At 47.5% G+C, this 17,688-nt stretch overlaps 1 protein-coding gene across 4 annotated transcripts in view; it reads right to left on the minus strand.

The window, feature by feature from the left end:
• The window catches only part of Cacna1d (calcium voltage-gated channel subunit alpha1 D), a 303,221-nt gene that overhangs the window by 127,113 nt on the left and 158,420 nt on the right, over nucleotides 1-17,688 (minus strand). For 2 of the 4 annotated variants that reach the window (XM_051140971.1, XM_051140957.1), the window contains exons 5-8: nucleotides 16,835-16,977; nucleotides 11,549-11,701; nucleotides 10,897-11,093; nucleotides 3,861-3,964 (exon numbers count right to left, since the gene is read on the minus strand). In XM_051140971.1, coding sequence (XP_050996928.1) covers nucleotides 3,861-3,964; nucleotides 10,897-11,093; nucleotides 11,549-11,701; nucleotides 16,835-16,977 — 597 coding nt within the window. Of the gene's footprint in view, nucleotides 1-3,860; nucleotides 3,965-4,516; nucleotides 4,621-10,896; nucleotides 11,094-11,548; nucleotides 11,702-16,834; nucleotides 16,978-17,688 lie in introns of all 4 variants that reach the window. The other 2 variants (XM_051140975.1, XM_051140965.1) reach the window with 1 other exon arrangement.

Below are 17,688 nucleotides of genomic sequence, written 5' to 3' on the forward strand. Positions count from 1 at the left end.
CAGATGGCGGGGGGCGGGTCCTGAAGTAGAGACCCAGGCTTCCATCCATGAGCACCACTGTCCCTGTGGTAATGCAGGCTCTCCTACGTGCTGAGGCAAACCTTGAAAGGGCCAGGACTTTAAGGAACAGTCTTAGAACCGAGCAGTCACCACGTTTCTAAAACACTCGAGTGGGAAGATCCACAGACAGACACTGACTCCCCAAACCGCGGCCTTGAAGGAGGCAGTCTTTTTAGTTTATTGCCCATTATTGGATCACTCCTTCAAGGACAACCAAATGTTAAGCTGCAATACTAGCTAATGACATTCCAGCTCTTCCCACGGAGAACCGTGAGCAGAGATGGTGTCACCTGCACCCATGCTCACAGGCCATGCAACTCATGAGCTTCCGTCTCACCTTGAGGAAGAAACAAACTGCAACAGAGAGCATTTTCAGAAGCTCAGCCTACAAATACCTTAAAATGTGCAAGGCCCAAATCAACTGTGAAGATTAAGCCTCAAAAGGATGTCACGGTCATACGCAAAGGAAGGAGCCAGGAAAGCAGAAGCCAATGTTTTAAAAGGGTTAATATTCTAGACACTGTGGTACACGCTTATCACCCCAGCACTCTGGAGGACAAAAGGAGGATGGCCACTGATCTGAGCTAAGGCTGGATTGAACAGTGAGATGCTGTCACAACACACACACACACACACACACACACACACACACACACACACATACACACACACAGTTTTTAAAAAGAAAAGAAAAGGGTCTGGTTCCAGACACATAAGCTGTCAACTGTCATCTAATGAGTCCTCATAAGGAGGCAATAATGCATGGAGTCTGACTGAAGTCTCCATGATGGGACTCTTGGAACTCAGGTGGTTTTAAGACTACACCTGTTAAGTCTCGAAGCCCTGTAAGGGCTATGTCACAGAAATGCCTTCTGACATTTTGTGCCGTTCCAGCTTTATAACACCTCTAACATTGCCTAAAAAAGGAAACTGTGAAGAGTCTTAACATTAAACTAATTTTTTGTTTGTTTGTTTTTGTTGTTTGAGGCAGGGTCTCTCTGTGTAGCCTTGGCTGTCCTGGACTCACTCTGTAGACCACGCTGGCCTTGAATGCACAGAGATCGGCCTGCCTCTGCCTCCTGAGTGCTGGAATTAAAGGTGTGCGCCACCATACCTGGCTAACTAACAATTTTTAATTTTGCTTTAACAATATCAACAAAAATGCAAACAGAAAAGCAAGAAAGGCACGGGCGAGCAGAGAAGTGCAGGGAACCCTGGGAGGCAGTGGAGGCCAAAGGGCCCAGGCAGTTCCCCTGAGAGCCCGCATCACCCAGCTTGGCACTTGCTATGCAGCTTGGGCTGGAGTCTATGCCTTAGACACCTTGGCACTCCTCGCCTCTGGCTCAGAGCCAGGTCCTGATCAGGAACAGGGAGAATGCTGGCCAAAGAGCTTTGCAGATCCACCTCTGACTCTGTCCAGCCTGCCTCAGCAGTTCTTACCAAAGTGGCTTGGGGGGTGGGAAGGGAGGAAAGGTAATGCGCACCCCCTAGGAATCTGGGCACAGCATGAGCTGACAGCTAATATCACTGGCTTGCCTTTTAACATTCAAATATCATTTGTTTCTCCTTCATGGTTTTCTTTTTAGATAAAAATAATGCCTTTTGAAAACTTGTTACTGTCTCTCAAGATGTATTTCAGTAAACTGTTTGGTTAGAATGAGTGCTTTTTTGACCCTCTGGTTTGGGATTCCTCTACAAGGCTGCGTGTTGAGCCCTTGCCTCTTATCTTCTGCTTTTGGTGTTTTTAAACATCTCTTGGTTTGGCTGCTGGGGCAACAGTTCCTGCCCAGGGAGGGGGAGCTGAAGATAAGGCACGTCACTGGCACTGTTAAAATTAGTGGTTTCCATGGCCTCCGTCAGTTTAGCTGGGTTAAGGAGACATGGGGCGCCAAGGAACTCACAACACAGTTGCGGCTGCTAGCCTTGTATGGGTAGTTCCTGTGGCAAAGTTTCTCCAGCTGTAACTGCCATGCTTACCATCCTAACCCCAACTTCAGGCCACAGAGGCTCAAAAGAAGGAAGGTCTTTGTAGCAGGGCATGGAGGCTTGTGCCTTTAATCCCAGCACTCAGGAGAACCAGTGTGAGTTCCAGGCCAGCCTGGGCTACAGAGTTAAGATCCCGTTTCAAAAATAAAAGAAAGGGAAAATGAAAATGAACTATAAAGTTGAGGAGGAAGGCCTTTTAAAGTTTACAATCTATAGTAGAGAGCTCAGGGGGCGCTGTCTCCTCAGTTCTATCTCTGCTCCATGGGGGGGGGGGTTGGGAGGGGATGCTCCATGGGGTGGGGTGGGGGGGGGATGCTCCGGGGTCACCTGCAGATGAGAACTGACCACACTCAATTCATGCCAAGGCAGGTTTGGAGGAGACTGAAGAAAGGAGTCAAGGTGAGTAACTGGACTCTGCAAAAGGCAGCATCTCCAAAAACCAAGATAACGCTCACTTTACTAACTCAGCTACATGAAGACATCATGTCCCTGAGATACAGCCTCTGAAAGAGCAAGATAAAGCGAGTAAGCAGATAAACTCTGGAGCCAGTCCATCAGTGTGATTTCCTGAGAACGGCTGGGCCAGAGAGAGGGGTGTGGCCTGCTCAGGGCAATGGCTGTGAGCAGGAACTGATGGTTGTGTGTACTTGGCTGTTGTTTTTGTTTCGAGTTCAAGGTTGGCTGTTTTATTATTTCTTAAATTTTCAAATTGTACAGACTGTAAACATTACCGGCCTACTTCTTAAGACAAAGCATTTTTTAGTAACCTTGTTTAAAACTGAATACAATTCTTAAGTAAATATTTTGTCCTAACTATAAGGCAACACCACAAATATAATTAAATAAGGCTGATGATGAGAAACCCATTGTGTTTTTCATGGTAAAATCAAACTCTTACTTATGGAACTGCTTCTGGGAGAGCCCCATCCCACTTTGATAGGGGAACTCCACTTTCTGGGGTCTCAGAGAGTCTGAGATTCACAGCTGCCCATGGGGATTCTGGAATGGCATCTCCCACCACAGTAGGGCACAGTCCCTCAGCCCAAGGCCCTGCCCAGGCCCATAGCACCTGAGCCTGAGAGAGGGAGGGGAAGTCCAGAGATAGGCATCAAACAAAATGAATTTTTAAAAATAATGACCAAATGATGAGGATGGTGAGGCAGCGGGGAGCATATGTGTAAAAGCTGAGTATCATTCCGTACTAAGATGAACACTGAGTCAGAAGCATAGCTCACACAGCAATGGCAGTGACAAGTCAAGGTAACAGAGGGTCCTGACCTCAGGAATTCAGCCTTTGAAACTACTGGTTATTTATGTACTTTTTGGTTTTTTTAATTTATTTATGCATTCATTTTATATCCCAATAGTAGCCCCTCCCACCTCTCCTTTCGACCCCTCCCTCCCTTCCTCTTCCCCATAATCTAGGCTTTACTACAAAATCTGAACTGCCACTATTTACAATGGACTGAGAGTGACTCGAGAGGGTCAGGTCATGTACTAATGGATTAAACCCACAGGCGACCAGAGCCCCTGCCTGGGGGAGGCCAAGGCTAGGAAGCCTTTTACTCGCTTGTGATTCGCCTCTAAGGGAAACATTTTCATCAAGTTAGCAGGGCTTGGCAAGCGTCAGAAACACAGAGTCTCACAGACAGATACAGGCAGAGAGAACCACAATTCAATCCAAAAGCAACGCACAGAGGGCACATTGGAGTCCAAAGGCATGCGGAGAAGCCACCGGGGAGCAGCTGGAGGACACACAGGGCTGCCTCCCACGTGGCAGCAGAAAAATGTGCAACACAGATCCAACTGCTTACCCACTAAGGACACCAAGAACCAGGTTAAGGACGAAAAATGAGCCAAGGATGATCAGACTAACAAAATACACCCATGGCCATTCCCATCCTATTGCATCATTTACCTGTAAAATGTAAGGAAATCAGTTATCAGTTATCCACTTAGGAAAGAGCAGAGCCCTGGTTGCAGCTGCAGGACCACTCGGGGCTTTGGCTGGAGGTTAGCACGCTAAGGACAGAGCTCGGCTGAGTGTGGACCCTTACACAGTTTCTCTCAGGGCAGAGCAAACCCTGATACAGACATCTTCAGGAAGGGACTCTCCAAAGTCAGCCCCGACCACTCATTTAGCTATAGTTTTGTGCCAATTAATGAGCATTGTATTTGGCGCCAGACCAAGAAAGCAATTATAAATGTATCTCATTTTAGGACAGACAAAAGGCCAACCAAGGGAAATTATTTAAATCCCAGGCAACAATACTGATTAATTAATTCCTGGTCAATAATCTCTCCAAGGCTTTCTTTCATGATAGCTGGTGAGGTTCCCGGAAACAGCTTGGTTTGGGAAGCCTGGGCAGAAGGGAGTGGTACCTACTCACTGGCCCCTCTAGCAAAGCCTGTGTGGTCTTGGCAACTGTCCCCAGGTCTCCGCTTTCAAGAGGAAAGAGATGTAGCTTACCCGCTCAATACACCGAGTACAAGATTTAGTACGAAAAATGACCCAAAGATGACGAGACTGACAAAATACAGCCAGGGCAATTCAAAGCCCATAGCATCATTCATCTGTAAGAAATAAGACGGGCTCACAGGAGCAGGTTAATAGAGTCTTATAAGGAGAGAGGATCAGGTTAGAGAGACATTCTATACATTGAACTAAACATTTATTGAGACTGAGACAACAGCAGCCAGCAGACACCCATTACATATTCCCAACACATACGCACACAGGCACACAAGCACGCCTGGCCACACAAACGAAGACCAATGGAAGCCTCAGGCCAAGGAGCAGATCCTGGTCCCATGTGGGGAAAATGAGACTTGGCTCTGTCTCAGGACACTGCCCTGATGAGCAGTTTCCGGGAGAAGTCTCAGGACAGGAGAGAGACAATGCTGACCAGCATCCTAGATGCTGCTCTGCCCCAAGGGTCAGGCCTAACTGCTTTTGAAATTTGGTGGAAACGTCTTAATAATGGAATCAAACCTGTACCGTTTGGCTCTTTAAACCCTTACAAGAACAAAAACTAACTTGGCATGGTGGTGCACGCCTTTGATCCAGCACCAGGAAGTCAGATGGATCTAACAGCTGTCTATCTGGAGATGATCACCCTATCCACTTACCCAAGGAAGTCTGGCCCATCTTGGATTTGGATTATCTGCAGCCAGCGAACTAGATCAATACAGAGTGAATGAATGAATACTTAGCATCACTGCGAATACATGGAAACAAGAAAATGTTCCCAAGGTCAGAAGCTGACACATGTTCAGAGATGCTTTGGGAGCTGATTTTGTCCTCAGCTGTACTGACTAAAAGAAAGTGGCTTTAACTGAGATCTGCTCCACCCCAACTCTGTGGTCTGACAGGTGTTTAAAAAGGCAGGACTGAGCCAGCGGGACACCGACTCCACTTGGAGCTCAACTACTCGCCCAGGCAAAGCTTCCTTGTCAAGCGTCCTAGGGAGGGTCTGGAGTAAGCAGCCCGAATCCACATTCTTTTATGGGTCACAGCTGACTGGAACTTTCCAGCAGCCCAGGTCAGCATTCAGTGGGACGAACTCAACACTGAATGCTTCCTCCCTAAGGAAGGAGATGTGAAGGGCCAATCAGGTAACAGAATCGATGGCTCCAGGCCCTACTCTGTAGGAGCAGCCTGAATGCGCAGCCACTCTATAATCTGGGCAGGCCCACTGCTCTCCTCTGGCAGGTGCAAACCCTTAGGGTTTTAAGCCCTGTGCCTTTTGCATATTATCTGATTCCAGCTTTTAGCTTTACAGAAAGAGTCTTACACATTTTACAATGTTTGCCTCATGTAGAAGCCAAACAGGAAAAGGGGCCATTAAAAAAAATTACCTAACATCTGTTGGGGAAGTCTAGGGAGAGCGCATTAACCCTCCTATGAAACACCTGTTTGGCCACATGAACGCTGATGTGCTTAATAGAACCCTATCCATCTTCACATCAGCAATTAGAGGAATGAATGAGCTGGGGCCATGGCTCCAATTGTTGATCTAATTAAGTTGGATAAACTAATTTCAGCAGGAAGGCAGAGGGTAATTCTTCCAAAGCAACTAGACTGCCAAACTTATTTAAAAACACCCATGTAGGGAAGAAACAAGCCACTTGGTGCGGTGGCCAGAGCTTCGGCCTTGAATCAACACTTGCGACAGAAATGTCTGGCCTATGCGGGAGCTGGGTGCGTATGTGGCAGGGGAGAGAGCGCCCTAGCACATGGCACCTTGCTCTTGAGATGGGCAAAGTCAGCTGACCAGGCCATCTGCCTCGACTGCCCTCCTCAGGCCTCAGCAGTGTCTCTGGTAGGGCTCTGGTAACAGCTGTCGGCCCTGCTGAGGAGGGAACATCTTATTTGAACTTCTTGGGAGTGGGTGCTCTGTGGATTTGCATCTTCTCAAATCGTTGTCACACACAGAAGGACAGCTGAAGAGGACTGAGGGAAGGGGAGAGGTAAACAGAGCCGAGCCGGCTGGAGGATCTCTTCTCGTGGCCAGAAGAGATGAAACTTAAGCTTTCAGGGCCAGTCTTTCTCCCCTCACACCTGCCGCAGAGCAGAGCTTGTCATAAACGTAGGGGAAAAAACCATCACAATTGCTGGACTGGTCCCCCACATGCCCATATCTGCCCAGGGCTTTGTCTGCATGTTCTTCATCAACAATGGAGGTACCAGCACGAGGCAAGGCACTTCAATTTAGATTAATTTTTAAAAGTATTTATGTTAGCCACATAAGAGAGGGCCACCTGGCGCCCAAGACAATTTTGTATGTCGCTTCAGTTTTTTCTTATTTTAAAGGCTTAAGTGCCCGTGTATGCCTCAAGTTAAAGGAAAGCTTAAGGCTTCTTGGGATCTGTAACTTTCGGAAACTGCTGGAATGCCTTAAGCTTTGAGAAAGGAGAGCCCTAGGCTGCTGGGACACAGAAGAGTTTCCCAGGTACTTTGACTGAGAGGAGCTGTCCGGTGATCTCAAGCATTTCCAACTAAGGTCCCGCAGGAAGCGCCTCCACAGCCCTGTGCACCCCTGAAGAAACAGCATGGTGCCCACACAGGAGGCCATCGGGGACTCAGACAGACAGCACCCTTCTAAAACCAATACTCAGCCGCTCGTTTCCTACATTCAAACATTTCCTCTGAAGGAAACAAAGAAAATCCTCTAAGTTGAAGGAAAAAGATCACGTCATCTCATTGTGCATCTTGTAGCCAAGGACACGAAAGCCCAGAGGGACCCAGGAACTTGCCTTTCTAGCTCTTTTTTTGCAGTACACGACAGTCTCCATGGACAAGACATCTGCGTGAGCCAAACAGTGCTTTAAAGTTGTTTGTGGAGCTCACTTCATGAAAAACTGCAATACGTCCCCCCCGCCCCACGCACACAGCAGTTTGTGATCCCGACTCCCCACAGCTGCAAATAGCTCAGTCCAGGTGTGCCTCTGTGCACTAGCCTTTCTAGGACCCTGCCAGACATTTGCTAGACACTCTTGAGAATTACGGCCTAAGTGCACTGGAGAACTCAGACTAAATATAAACTTGTCTAGATGCGAAGATTTTGTCCACCATACACAAAAACCTAAACATTGAGAAATGTGTTTGCAATTGATATTTAAAACTGAATCTCCTTTATCTCTCAAGAGAATGGATAAAAATACTCCAGCATGGCCCATCTTCTGCAGCTGAGGCAACGGGCTCGGTCTGTTGAAGAGTGGCACCGGCCGTGTGTGTGGCACCGGCCGTGTGTGTTTGTTGAGCATCTGCTCTAGCCCAGGCTCTGCGCTGGGCAAAGATGTCCTGTCCTAGAACACAGAGGCTTCCAGCTGACTGTAGCCCATAAAATACTGGGAAAGCTTAGATCGTTGGCTCCTTCCTAGCTCTATGATGAGCTAATAAATGCAATCAACGGTGATTAAAAACAATCCCAATTGAGTTTCAGACAGTAAGGTCTTAGAGAACACTCTGGAAGACATTACTCAGCTGCCCCCTAGTGTTGTAAAAGGACCCGTAATCCACTGTCAAGTGGAAGAGCCGTAGGGAACGTGGGCTGGGTTCCAGTCTAGGCCAGCGATCCCTCAACTACCTGAAGGCCAGATCTACTTCTCCTTTATATGACTTTCAAAAGCTACAAATGGGCTGTAGGGATGTGGGGTAGGGAGGAACACTTTGTGATGTATAAACGTCATAGGAAATTCAGGTTTCAGGGCCCATAATGGAAGCCTAGCCAAGACAGAGCCACATCCAGTTATGCTTATTTTCCAGCTGGCTCCATGCTCAATGGCGGAGTTGGTGGCTGGACTGGCGACTACATGCCTGCAAGGCCAAACGTGTTTGCTCTTAAGCTCTTGATTAAAGAATTCACAGATCCCTGCCCTTAATCAAGAACTGCAAACACTTGCTGCACGACCCTGAGAATACTTTATATACCGCTGTCTCCATCTTCAAGATCTCAGACCTTCTAGGAAGGGACAGACTAGAGCAATGTTGAGGAACTATACATGCTCCTCTATCATGATAAGGTGTTATGTAATTGATAGAGGATGAAATTAAGTTGTCAAATTATTAGCCATGTTATTGCCATGGCAACAATAAAGAATTTCATCATCACAGGTGATACTGAAAAGTTCTCAAAAAAGCACATGAAATTTTCTCCTCTTCGGCCGCACACTCCTGAAATTTTCTCTGCACGACAACAGGACAATTGCTGCCAGAGAACCGATGTGCAAAAATGTAAGATAAACTATAAAATTGTCTATTAGTCAAGGCATGTTGGACCAGCATCTGGCAATTCACCATGACAACAGAGAGAAGACAAAACTGAGAAAGTCACAGACTTTTACTTAAAAAAAAAAAAAGAAAGAAAGAAAGAAAAAGAAAAAGGAAAAGACTTCCCTACTGTGTGGGGGAGGGAAAACCAGGTTTGGGCTCCTGCTGCTGATGTGCTTTGTTTATCAGCCATCTTGCGGGAAGTTTGGAACTGAGCTTAGCACTGCTCAGGAGCTGCCATGTTGGTGACACAAGTGAAAACCAACACTGTCCCAACCTGGGAGCACCATGTCTGATGATGCCTGCCCTTCCTCTCCATGAGAAGGTATTGCTGTGGCTATAATCAACATTTGTGTCTACAGATGTGCACACGCGTGCGCGCGCACACACACACACAAACACACACACACACACACACATACACACACACCACGCTTCTACAACAATCAGAGAGAGGGATGAAGGACAAACAAGCTGCAACGAGTTGGTGATATTCATTCTTCATTTAACAGAATACACAGCCGATCCTCAGCATCTACAGGGACCACCCACAGCCAAAGCTGCTCAAGGGCCTCAGATAAAATGGCACAGATTTGCATATGGTCTATCTCCACATACCTCTATGTACTTTAATCGTCTCTGGACTACTTTTAATTCCTAATAGCATTAAATAATCATTATACCATACTGATTATCATTATCCTATATTGATTACAAAACAAGTCTGAACATATTCAATGCAGATGCCTTCCCTCCCCGCCCCTCCTCCTCTTGAATTACTTTCAATCTGCATTTGGTTCAGTTGGCTGTGGACTAAACCTACAAATGCAGGGTCTGTAGATACGGAGGGCCGGCTGGACATGAACAACCTACAGTCTCACATGCATAGTGTTCACCAGAGAAGGGAAGCAAGACCTATGGCTAAGCATCGATGGTGCATTCTCTGAAGGCAGAGACTGAGAGGGAACCCTGTCATCTTTAGGATTTAAAAACTATCAGAAGCCGCTTCTTCATGTCTAAGCCTTTTACCTAGAAGCTGCCTAGTCAAGAAGTACTGTTAATTTCCTCTAAACCAGGGGTTCTCACCCATGTCAGTGCTGCGACCCTTGAATACAGTCCCTCATGCTATGGTGACCCCCAATTATAAAATTATTTTTGTTGCTACTTCATAACTGTAATTGCTACCATTATGATTCTCAATGTAAATATCCTATAAGCAAATCCTGTGAGAGGGTCGTTCAACCCCTAAAGGGGTCACGACCCACAGGTTGAGAGCTGCTGCTCTAAAACAATTCCCTACTAGAATACTAGTTTGACCTATTTAAATTTGGGCTCAAAGTCTATAGGCTAGCTGTATACTCCTCTACCATGAGGTAAAAATGATTTCTAAGTTTCTGTGAGCTTTAAAAATTCTACCTATAAGCAAAGCCACTGGGGGAAATGGCTGCTGTACTTTATTTACGGCAAACCCTTCTGGCTCTGCCAGGAATGAGAGGAATCAGAGCCTAGTCCCCAAGAGGTCATCCACCTGTCAGAAGGTCAACCAGCCCTGGCACTTTCTATTTTCTGTCATCTCTGCCAGAGCTCTTTGGCTCAAAAGCAAGGGGAGTGGAGGCACAGCATGCCTTGGCTTAGCTGACAATGATGCTGGGGAAAAAGAGGGAAGGAGACTAGAAGGTAAACTGTTGACCAGCTATTGTTTCATAAAGCTATGGGACACACGAAGCGGGCCCTGTGTTCCCCATCTCCCCTTTAGGCTTTATGTATAGACTGTGGGAATCAGGGGCTTCCTCTCTGAATTTAATCAGGACAGCCCTGGCTCCTCAAGTTCTCAGAAGGGATTAGTGGGCAACTTCAGTTAGGAGCAAGCCCTCTAGAGCCCTGGGGAGGCCAAGGACTAAAAGGCCAGATGCTAAGGCCAGACAGCTGCCTTTCAGGGCTGGCTTTCCCTACAGCAGGTAGAGGGGCTCACCAAAGGAAGACAGGGTCTGGGTCTGCTTCCCTTCCTGAAGAGCTGACCACCGGGGCTCCGTTCATTAAGGGAACAGCGTGCCGTGAACACCCCTTGAGCTGCTTACCCAGTAGAGCACATCTGTCCAGCCCTCCATGGTGATGCACTGGAACACAGTGAGCATGGCAAAGGCAAAGTTATCAAAGTTAGTGATGCCTCCATTGGGGCCAACCCAGCCACTCCTACATTCCGTGCCATTGGCGGTACACTGGCGTCCATTCCCTGAGAACGCACATGGTGCTGGGTCCTCTTCAGCTACTATATCTACAGAGAGAGAAAGCAGAGACACCGCTCAGAAAAGAAACATGACAACACCCAATGCCGCCACCCTTGCCACCTCAGAGTTTCAACTGCCCCCTGAGGTCTGCTTGGAATACCTCCTTACCAGCAGAATTCAGTTTCTTCGGGTCACCCACCGCCCATGGCCCTGCAGTCATGTTCACAGTGCCTCTCCTAGGCCACCAGACAATGGTATAACCTGCTTGCCTGGTGCAGGCCCGACACCCCTCACCCACCGCCCCCACCCCACTCCCCTGCCCCATCTAATCTGCTAGTGTACGTTCCACAGTAGATCGGGATGGAGAAAGCAGAATAGTCTCATTTATCCTCAACATAACCCACAGAAAGAGGGAACAGATGGGAAGAAAGGCTCGGGAGCGCAGCACCTCCCCAAACCAAAACGTTCTCACGTTAGGTTAATATTTACTGTCACTACTCACCTGAGTCAGCAAAAAAACATGTTTTGTGCATTTTTCCAATAAAAAGTTCCAATCCTATAATAGCATAGATGATAATTACAAATAATACCAAAAGGGCTATGTGAAGGAGGGGGACCATGGCTTTTATAATGGAGTTCAGAACAACTTGTAAACCTAGGAGAGAGAAAAATTCATTTGTGAGTTAGGAAGACATTTCAAATGAGCCATAAATATAATTCCTAATGATGCTTGCTCTGTTTATGACATACAGTAATAAAATTTAGAGATATTTCAAAGCTGTTAGTTAATCCTAAGCGTCGGTATGAGATGAGCTAAAAAGAAACTCTTTAAAATCATTTAATCCAACTCCTCCACTAGACAGATGGACCAGAGACAGAGAGGGGTGGCCAGTATTGAAGTCATTTATTCACGTATGCACTAATATTTCTATCTGTTTAATAAAATCACCTGAATATTTACTATATGCAAAATATGGAGATTAGCACTTTGAGCAATATAAAGATGAATTACACAAAGCGGCACTCTCAAAGAGGTTATAGTCTAAAAGGAAATGTAAGAATTCAACATAAGTTAGTCTCAGGTAGTCTGTAAGCACTATATGAGCAACAGTGAACAGAAAATTAAAGAGGAATAAAAACCCTGCCTCTGCATAGGGTGAGGACAGAGGACAGGCAGGAGTTTCCCGCTTGTCTGAGCCTGCAGACAGATTCCCACAGGAAGGCCTGGGCAAAGAACCCACACAGAAGTGAGTGTGCGCAGTGTGCATTGGAGTGGGGGTGTCATCACAGCGAGTCATAAAGGCCATCAGCAAAGAGAAAGCCAGGTTTTGATTTTCGGTCTGGAGTCAGACCTGAGTCCATTAGTAAACTTTGCCTCAGAGAGAGCACATGGACAGCAGTAAGCCTGAAAGGCAGAGATGCCACTCAAGGGAGGTGGGGCTCCAGGCAGGTTGGAAAGAGAAACACAGGGCCTGACGTCAACCACAGGCTGGAATGAAGAGAATGTGCCTTAGCCAGGGTCGGGGGCAGATTGCAGCTGTCCTCCATCACCCCAACAGAAAAGCTACCAAGAAAAGACTTGATACCCTATGAGCATATACAAGGGGAGGAGTTCCCCCTCAGTCACAGTCATAAGGGAGGGGAGTAGGGGGAAAGCGGGAGGGAGAGAGGAATGGGAGGATATGAGGGATGGAATAACAATTGAGATATAATATGAATAAATTAATAAAATGTTAAAAAAAAAAAGAATCCCTCCACATGTTTCTAAAGGCAGTCCCTCTAGGATAGAGGGGGCAAGCAGGGACAGCAGAAGGCTGAGTGTGACTTTAGAAAGGTTGGGTTTGAATATGAGGCACAACATGAGGGTGCAGGGGGCCTGCTGCTGAAACGTGTGCTTGAGAGATGAGAGACTCCAATACGACCCAGAGCTGTGGCTCAGGTCCAGACACCAAGGAAAAAGACACAGTGACCGTGAGGGAATAGAAGGACGGACAGGTGGGGACCCAGAGCTGGCGCTAGAGCAGCGTCTTCCTGGCTTGGTGCTTACTACCTTGCACTACCCCGCCACTCATGGCCTCAGCTCCTAGAAGGGTTACTCAGTCATTCTCTCTCCTCTCCCTTCTCATTTTCCTAACATTTATTCAAAGAAAGAAGAGAAAACAAACGCTGAGATACTAGAGTCAAATCAAAGCAGCAGCTGGAATGCTACCAAGACAAAGAAACGGAACCCTAAGGGCTACAGCAGTGCCCCCCCCCCCCAAGCACTCCTGGGAAGAGGCGGAAGCAAAGAGGGGAACAAGAGTCACACCCAGCAAGGAAGCTGTCTCCCCAAAGCCTTCTTTGAGGCTAAAATTCTGGGGTCTATCTTTAAATGTTTAAACGGTTTCTTGTAAAAACAAGACCAAGAAGATGGTTTTTAATATTTTTGTCTATTTCAGGCAATGAACAGAGGGGAGAGCATTGACTCCCACATACATGGAGAGTTTCTTGGCTACTATTTTGATATTTTCTATTTTTCTTTACTTTAAACATTGGAAGGGCCATTCCAAAGCACCTAAGAGTTAGCTCTTAAACTCCACTGCAGTGAGGCACTGGCCTCGTGGACATATTCACATTTGTGTAACTACTGCGCTTCAGACTGGCCAGACTCATGAGAGACACCAAGCTGCATCACAAACTGAGCAGATGTGCTTTCACTACGTTCACTCCTTGGGACATATCCAACATGCTCACCTCGAAGGTATGGGAATGGTGCCATGCCAGGCTGAGGAGACCTGGGCCCTGTGTGGTCATTCATTAGTTCTGAAAGCTCAGAAGTCATGGCTTCACTGAGCTCCTCTAGGAGACAGTGAGAGCCGGCCAGAAGGTCTTCGGTGCTCTTTGGATTCTAGCTTTGTTCTTTCTTTTGTCTGAGACAGGGTCTCACTATATAATCCAGGCTGTCCTGAAACTTGCTCTGTAGACCACACCTCGAACTCAGAGATCCACCTGCCTCTGCCTCCCAAATGCTGAAATTAAGTATGTGCTCCATCACATCTGGTGCTCTTTGTGTTACCCTGCTTCTAGGTTGCTTAGTAACCTCTGATGTCATCACCTGCTGGTACTAGGTGTGTGACAGGCATGATTCAGCTGCACACCACATGTAAAGGGCCGACCCGTCACTGTGCTCTCTCCCTGCCTAGGTTTCTCTCCCCCTCTCTGTATCTGGGGTGCCCCTGCCCCCATCTCTCTCTCCTGGGTCTCTCTCCCCCTCTCTCCTCTCTCTTCTCTCCTCTCTCCAACCTCTCCCTCCCCTCTCCCTCCTCTCCCTCCTCTCTCTCTCTCCCCCCTTTCCTCCTCCTCCTCTGTTTCCCCCCCACCCACCCTCTCTCTCATGGCACACTAAGGCCTTAACTCCCCTCCCCTACCCTTCCCTTCCCCCAGATAAATCTCTTGATATCAGATCTGCTGTGTAGCATCCTCTATATTTACATACATTTCAAAACCTAGAGTCTGATAAACATTCACCAAATAATAGAATGTAGGTGGTGAAAAGGGTCCACAAATCACACATACAAAATATAATTTTAAATAATAATAAATTTTTCAGTTTTGTTTTTTGAGACAGGGTTCCACTATGCAGCCCTGGCTGTCCTGGTACTCACTGGATCTCTGTCTCCCAACTCGGGTCAAAGACATGCACCACTACCACCCTGCGCTGGTGAGATAGTTTGATTCCTGGGACCCACATGGTAAAAGGAAAGAGCTGAGCCGGGCATGGCAGCGTACACTTGTAATCCCAGCACTCAGGAGGCAGAGGCAGGCTGATCTGATCTCTGTGAGTTTGAGGTCAGCCTGGTCTACAGAGCGAGTTCCAGGACAGCCAGAAACCTTGTGTGTGTGTGTGTGTGTGTGTGTGTGTGTGTGTGTGTGTGTGTGTGTGTGTGTGTGTGTGTACAAAAAAGTTATTTAATTTTTAAAAATAATTCTACATGACTCAACCACACCCCTTTGGAATGTGGTTGCCTTTCCCTTAACTCCTTATCGACTCTGTTGCACAAAAATATTATATTCTGTGGAATAGCCTCAGTCTTTAGTGAGAAGACAATGCTTTGGAAGTATAGCCAAACATTCCTGGGCATGTCAATGGTTTCAGGTGCTAGAGAAGAAATCCCCAAGTCCACAGCAGAAAATAGCATGCCCTGGAAGCCTTGACTCCTCTCTCCCCAAGCCTATTTGGATCTGAGGAGAATGTTCCCTGACACAATCAGCTAAAAGATGGGCTTAAGGTCAGAGCCTCATTTCTCTCAACCTATAAGTGAATGAGACACAGATCACCCCAGATTACAAACAGCCTTGTGTCTTGGAGAAAGGAACAGCAGAGAACTGTTCTTTGGAGTTTACAGAGCACTAACCCCTCTGTAGAAACCTCCTCAGCCCGAGGAGCCAAGGCCAGGCCAGGCCAGCTCCAAGAGTTTGTGCTGGCGAGGGCCGCTCATGCATGCACGAGCCACAGCTCCAAGTCTGCACGCAGCACACGCCACAGGCAGGCTGTCCTGTCATTTGCTCTTTAGGGGGAAAGGCTGTCATGGTTACTTTGAAATTAGATTAAGCTGTGACAACTAAATCTGAAAGTGCATATTTGCTCACTAAGCTTCTCATTTCATCAGTTACACGTAGCGGTGCCAGCCGTCGCCAAGGTGCTTCTACTTCTCTCAGTGGCTTCCAGACAGTTCTGTGGCTTTTTGACTTGCACTCATCTTTTTCAATGAAAATAAATGAACCATCTGGAAAAATAAGTACACTTAAAACACTACTTCCTACATTTTAAATGGTAAATTTGGAAATGTAGTATTCTTTTTTCCAGAGGAGTTTAGTGCATTCTGAGTGCCTAAGGCTTAATAAAACTTCATGAAGACATTCTGAAAGGAAAAGAATCCATGTTCTAATGGCTTTATGAGTTGTGGAAAGTGGGTGTAGCCAGCAGTCCTGCATCCCTGCTCCAGCTCTGAGTACCCCACCTCCTCAGAAGCGGCAACGCTAGGACAGGTTTGAGGATGTCTACATGCTCCAGGCCCCAGAAAATGCAGTCTTTCCAAGGCAAAGGCCAGGCAGGCTTTTTAAGGAAGCCTCTCCCCTCCCATCCCAGGTGAGACTCAACTTGCCCAGTGGACAGTGCCAGAAGGCAAGCAGAGCCAGGCATTGGCTGACATGGTAGGGGCTGCTGGAAGGCAGCAGTCTCCCTCACTCCTGCTAGAATCTTCCTTCATGGGCTTGAGAGGTTCTCATACCACTATCACACAGCATAGTGCTGTGTTCTGTACACGGGTGTGGAGACTGACAAGTTTATTCCTCTTCTCAGAGAGTGACAGGCAGCAGCAGCAGTAGTGGAATCCATCAGAGTTCCCGGAAGTCTAGCCTCCCTGACGCTCGCCACTCAGGGCCCTCCAACAACTATACAGCTACCACTACTAGGTGAGACAGGCTTGGGAGTGGGAAGAAAACCACCGGACCCCGTCAGAATGCAAAACTAGACAGCAAACAGGAGGCCAGAAGCCCAGGTCTCCCACTGCCACCGAGTCTTGCTTCACCTGAAGAGCAGATGACAATAAGCACCACCCGTTCCGCCTTCAGGAGCGTTCTAGAGATGTACAGCCATGGTGCAAGCTTGTGTACCCCAGCATCAAGGCAGGGCTGCTGCTGCTGCTGCTGCTGGGCACATGCTAGGTACAGGGCAACTCACCTCAGCAAGACCCACCCACCAGGGAAAAGGCAACACTTCTGGGGGTAGGAAGCGAAATGTGCTTACTGGGCACTCCTGATACAAGTCGAAGTGGTCTTAACACTCGGAAGGCACGGAGGGCTTTGACATCAAAGCCTCCTGATTTGCCACTAGCGTGGTTCCCGCCTTCTGTTTCTTTGGTTAATTGTTCCAAAATTACACTAAACAATCTGAAAGAGGAAGGAAGAAACAAGTGTTAGTCTGTCACCCAGGTAAGCAAAACAGGATGATCATAGTAGTTATTTTTGAACAAGGGCTAATTCTGGGTGGCTGCTAACCAAATCAAATGGCAGGATAGGCAAAGGCGAGGACCTGGCCATGGAGCCCCAGTCTGCCCTGCTACCTGGAAGGACCTCAGAGAGAGGCGACTCAGCTCTGTGTTCACCCCAACAAAGCACCCAGAAGCAGGGGCTCACTGAGCATGATCCCAAGAGAGCAAATGTCCCTGCCTTGATCCCAGAGATCTTGGTGGCCACAGCTTGTGACCCAGGCTGTACGCCAAGTACCTCTCATCTGTCACCATGCCCGCCTTCACAAAAGGGGTCTCCTACCGCATTATCAAGGCCCCTTCGCACACGCGTGGAAACAAAGCTTGTGGGAAAGACTCATCTGGCCAAGGTGAGGCCACTAGTGGCAGAGCTACCATCTGGACCCGGGTGTGTGACTGACGAGGGTGTAGGAGTTTTCATCCGCTCTGTTTAGTTTGCCTGTTCTAACTCGGTTTCTGAAACAGTCCCTGATACATACAAAGCACTCCAGAAACATCTTGGTGAATAAATAGGTGGACAACTTCAAAGTTCCCCATCTTAATGCGTTACCCCACTCCCAGTGCAGTCACTGACACCCCCCCCCACCTGCACCCTCCTTGAGGTATTTGGCAA

The sequence above is a fragment of the Acomys russatus genome, chromosome 3 (genome assembly GCF_903995435.1).
Source record: "Acomys russatus chromosome 3, mAcoRus1.1, whole genome shotgun sequence".
NCBI classification, from domain to species: domain Eukaryota; kingdom Metazoa; phylum Chordata; class Mammalia; order Rodentia; family Muridae; genus Acomys; species Acomys russatus.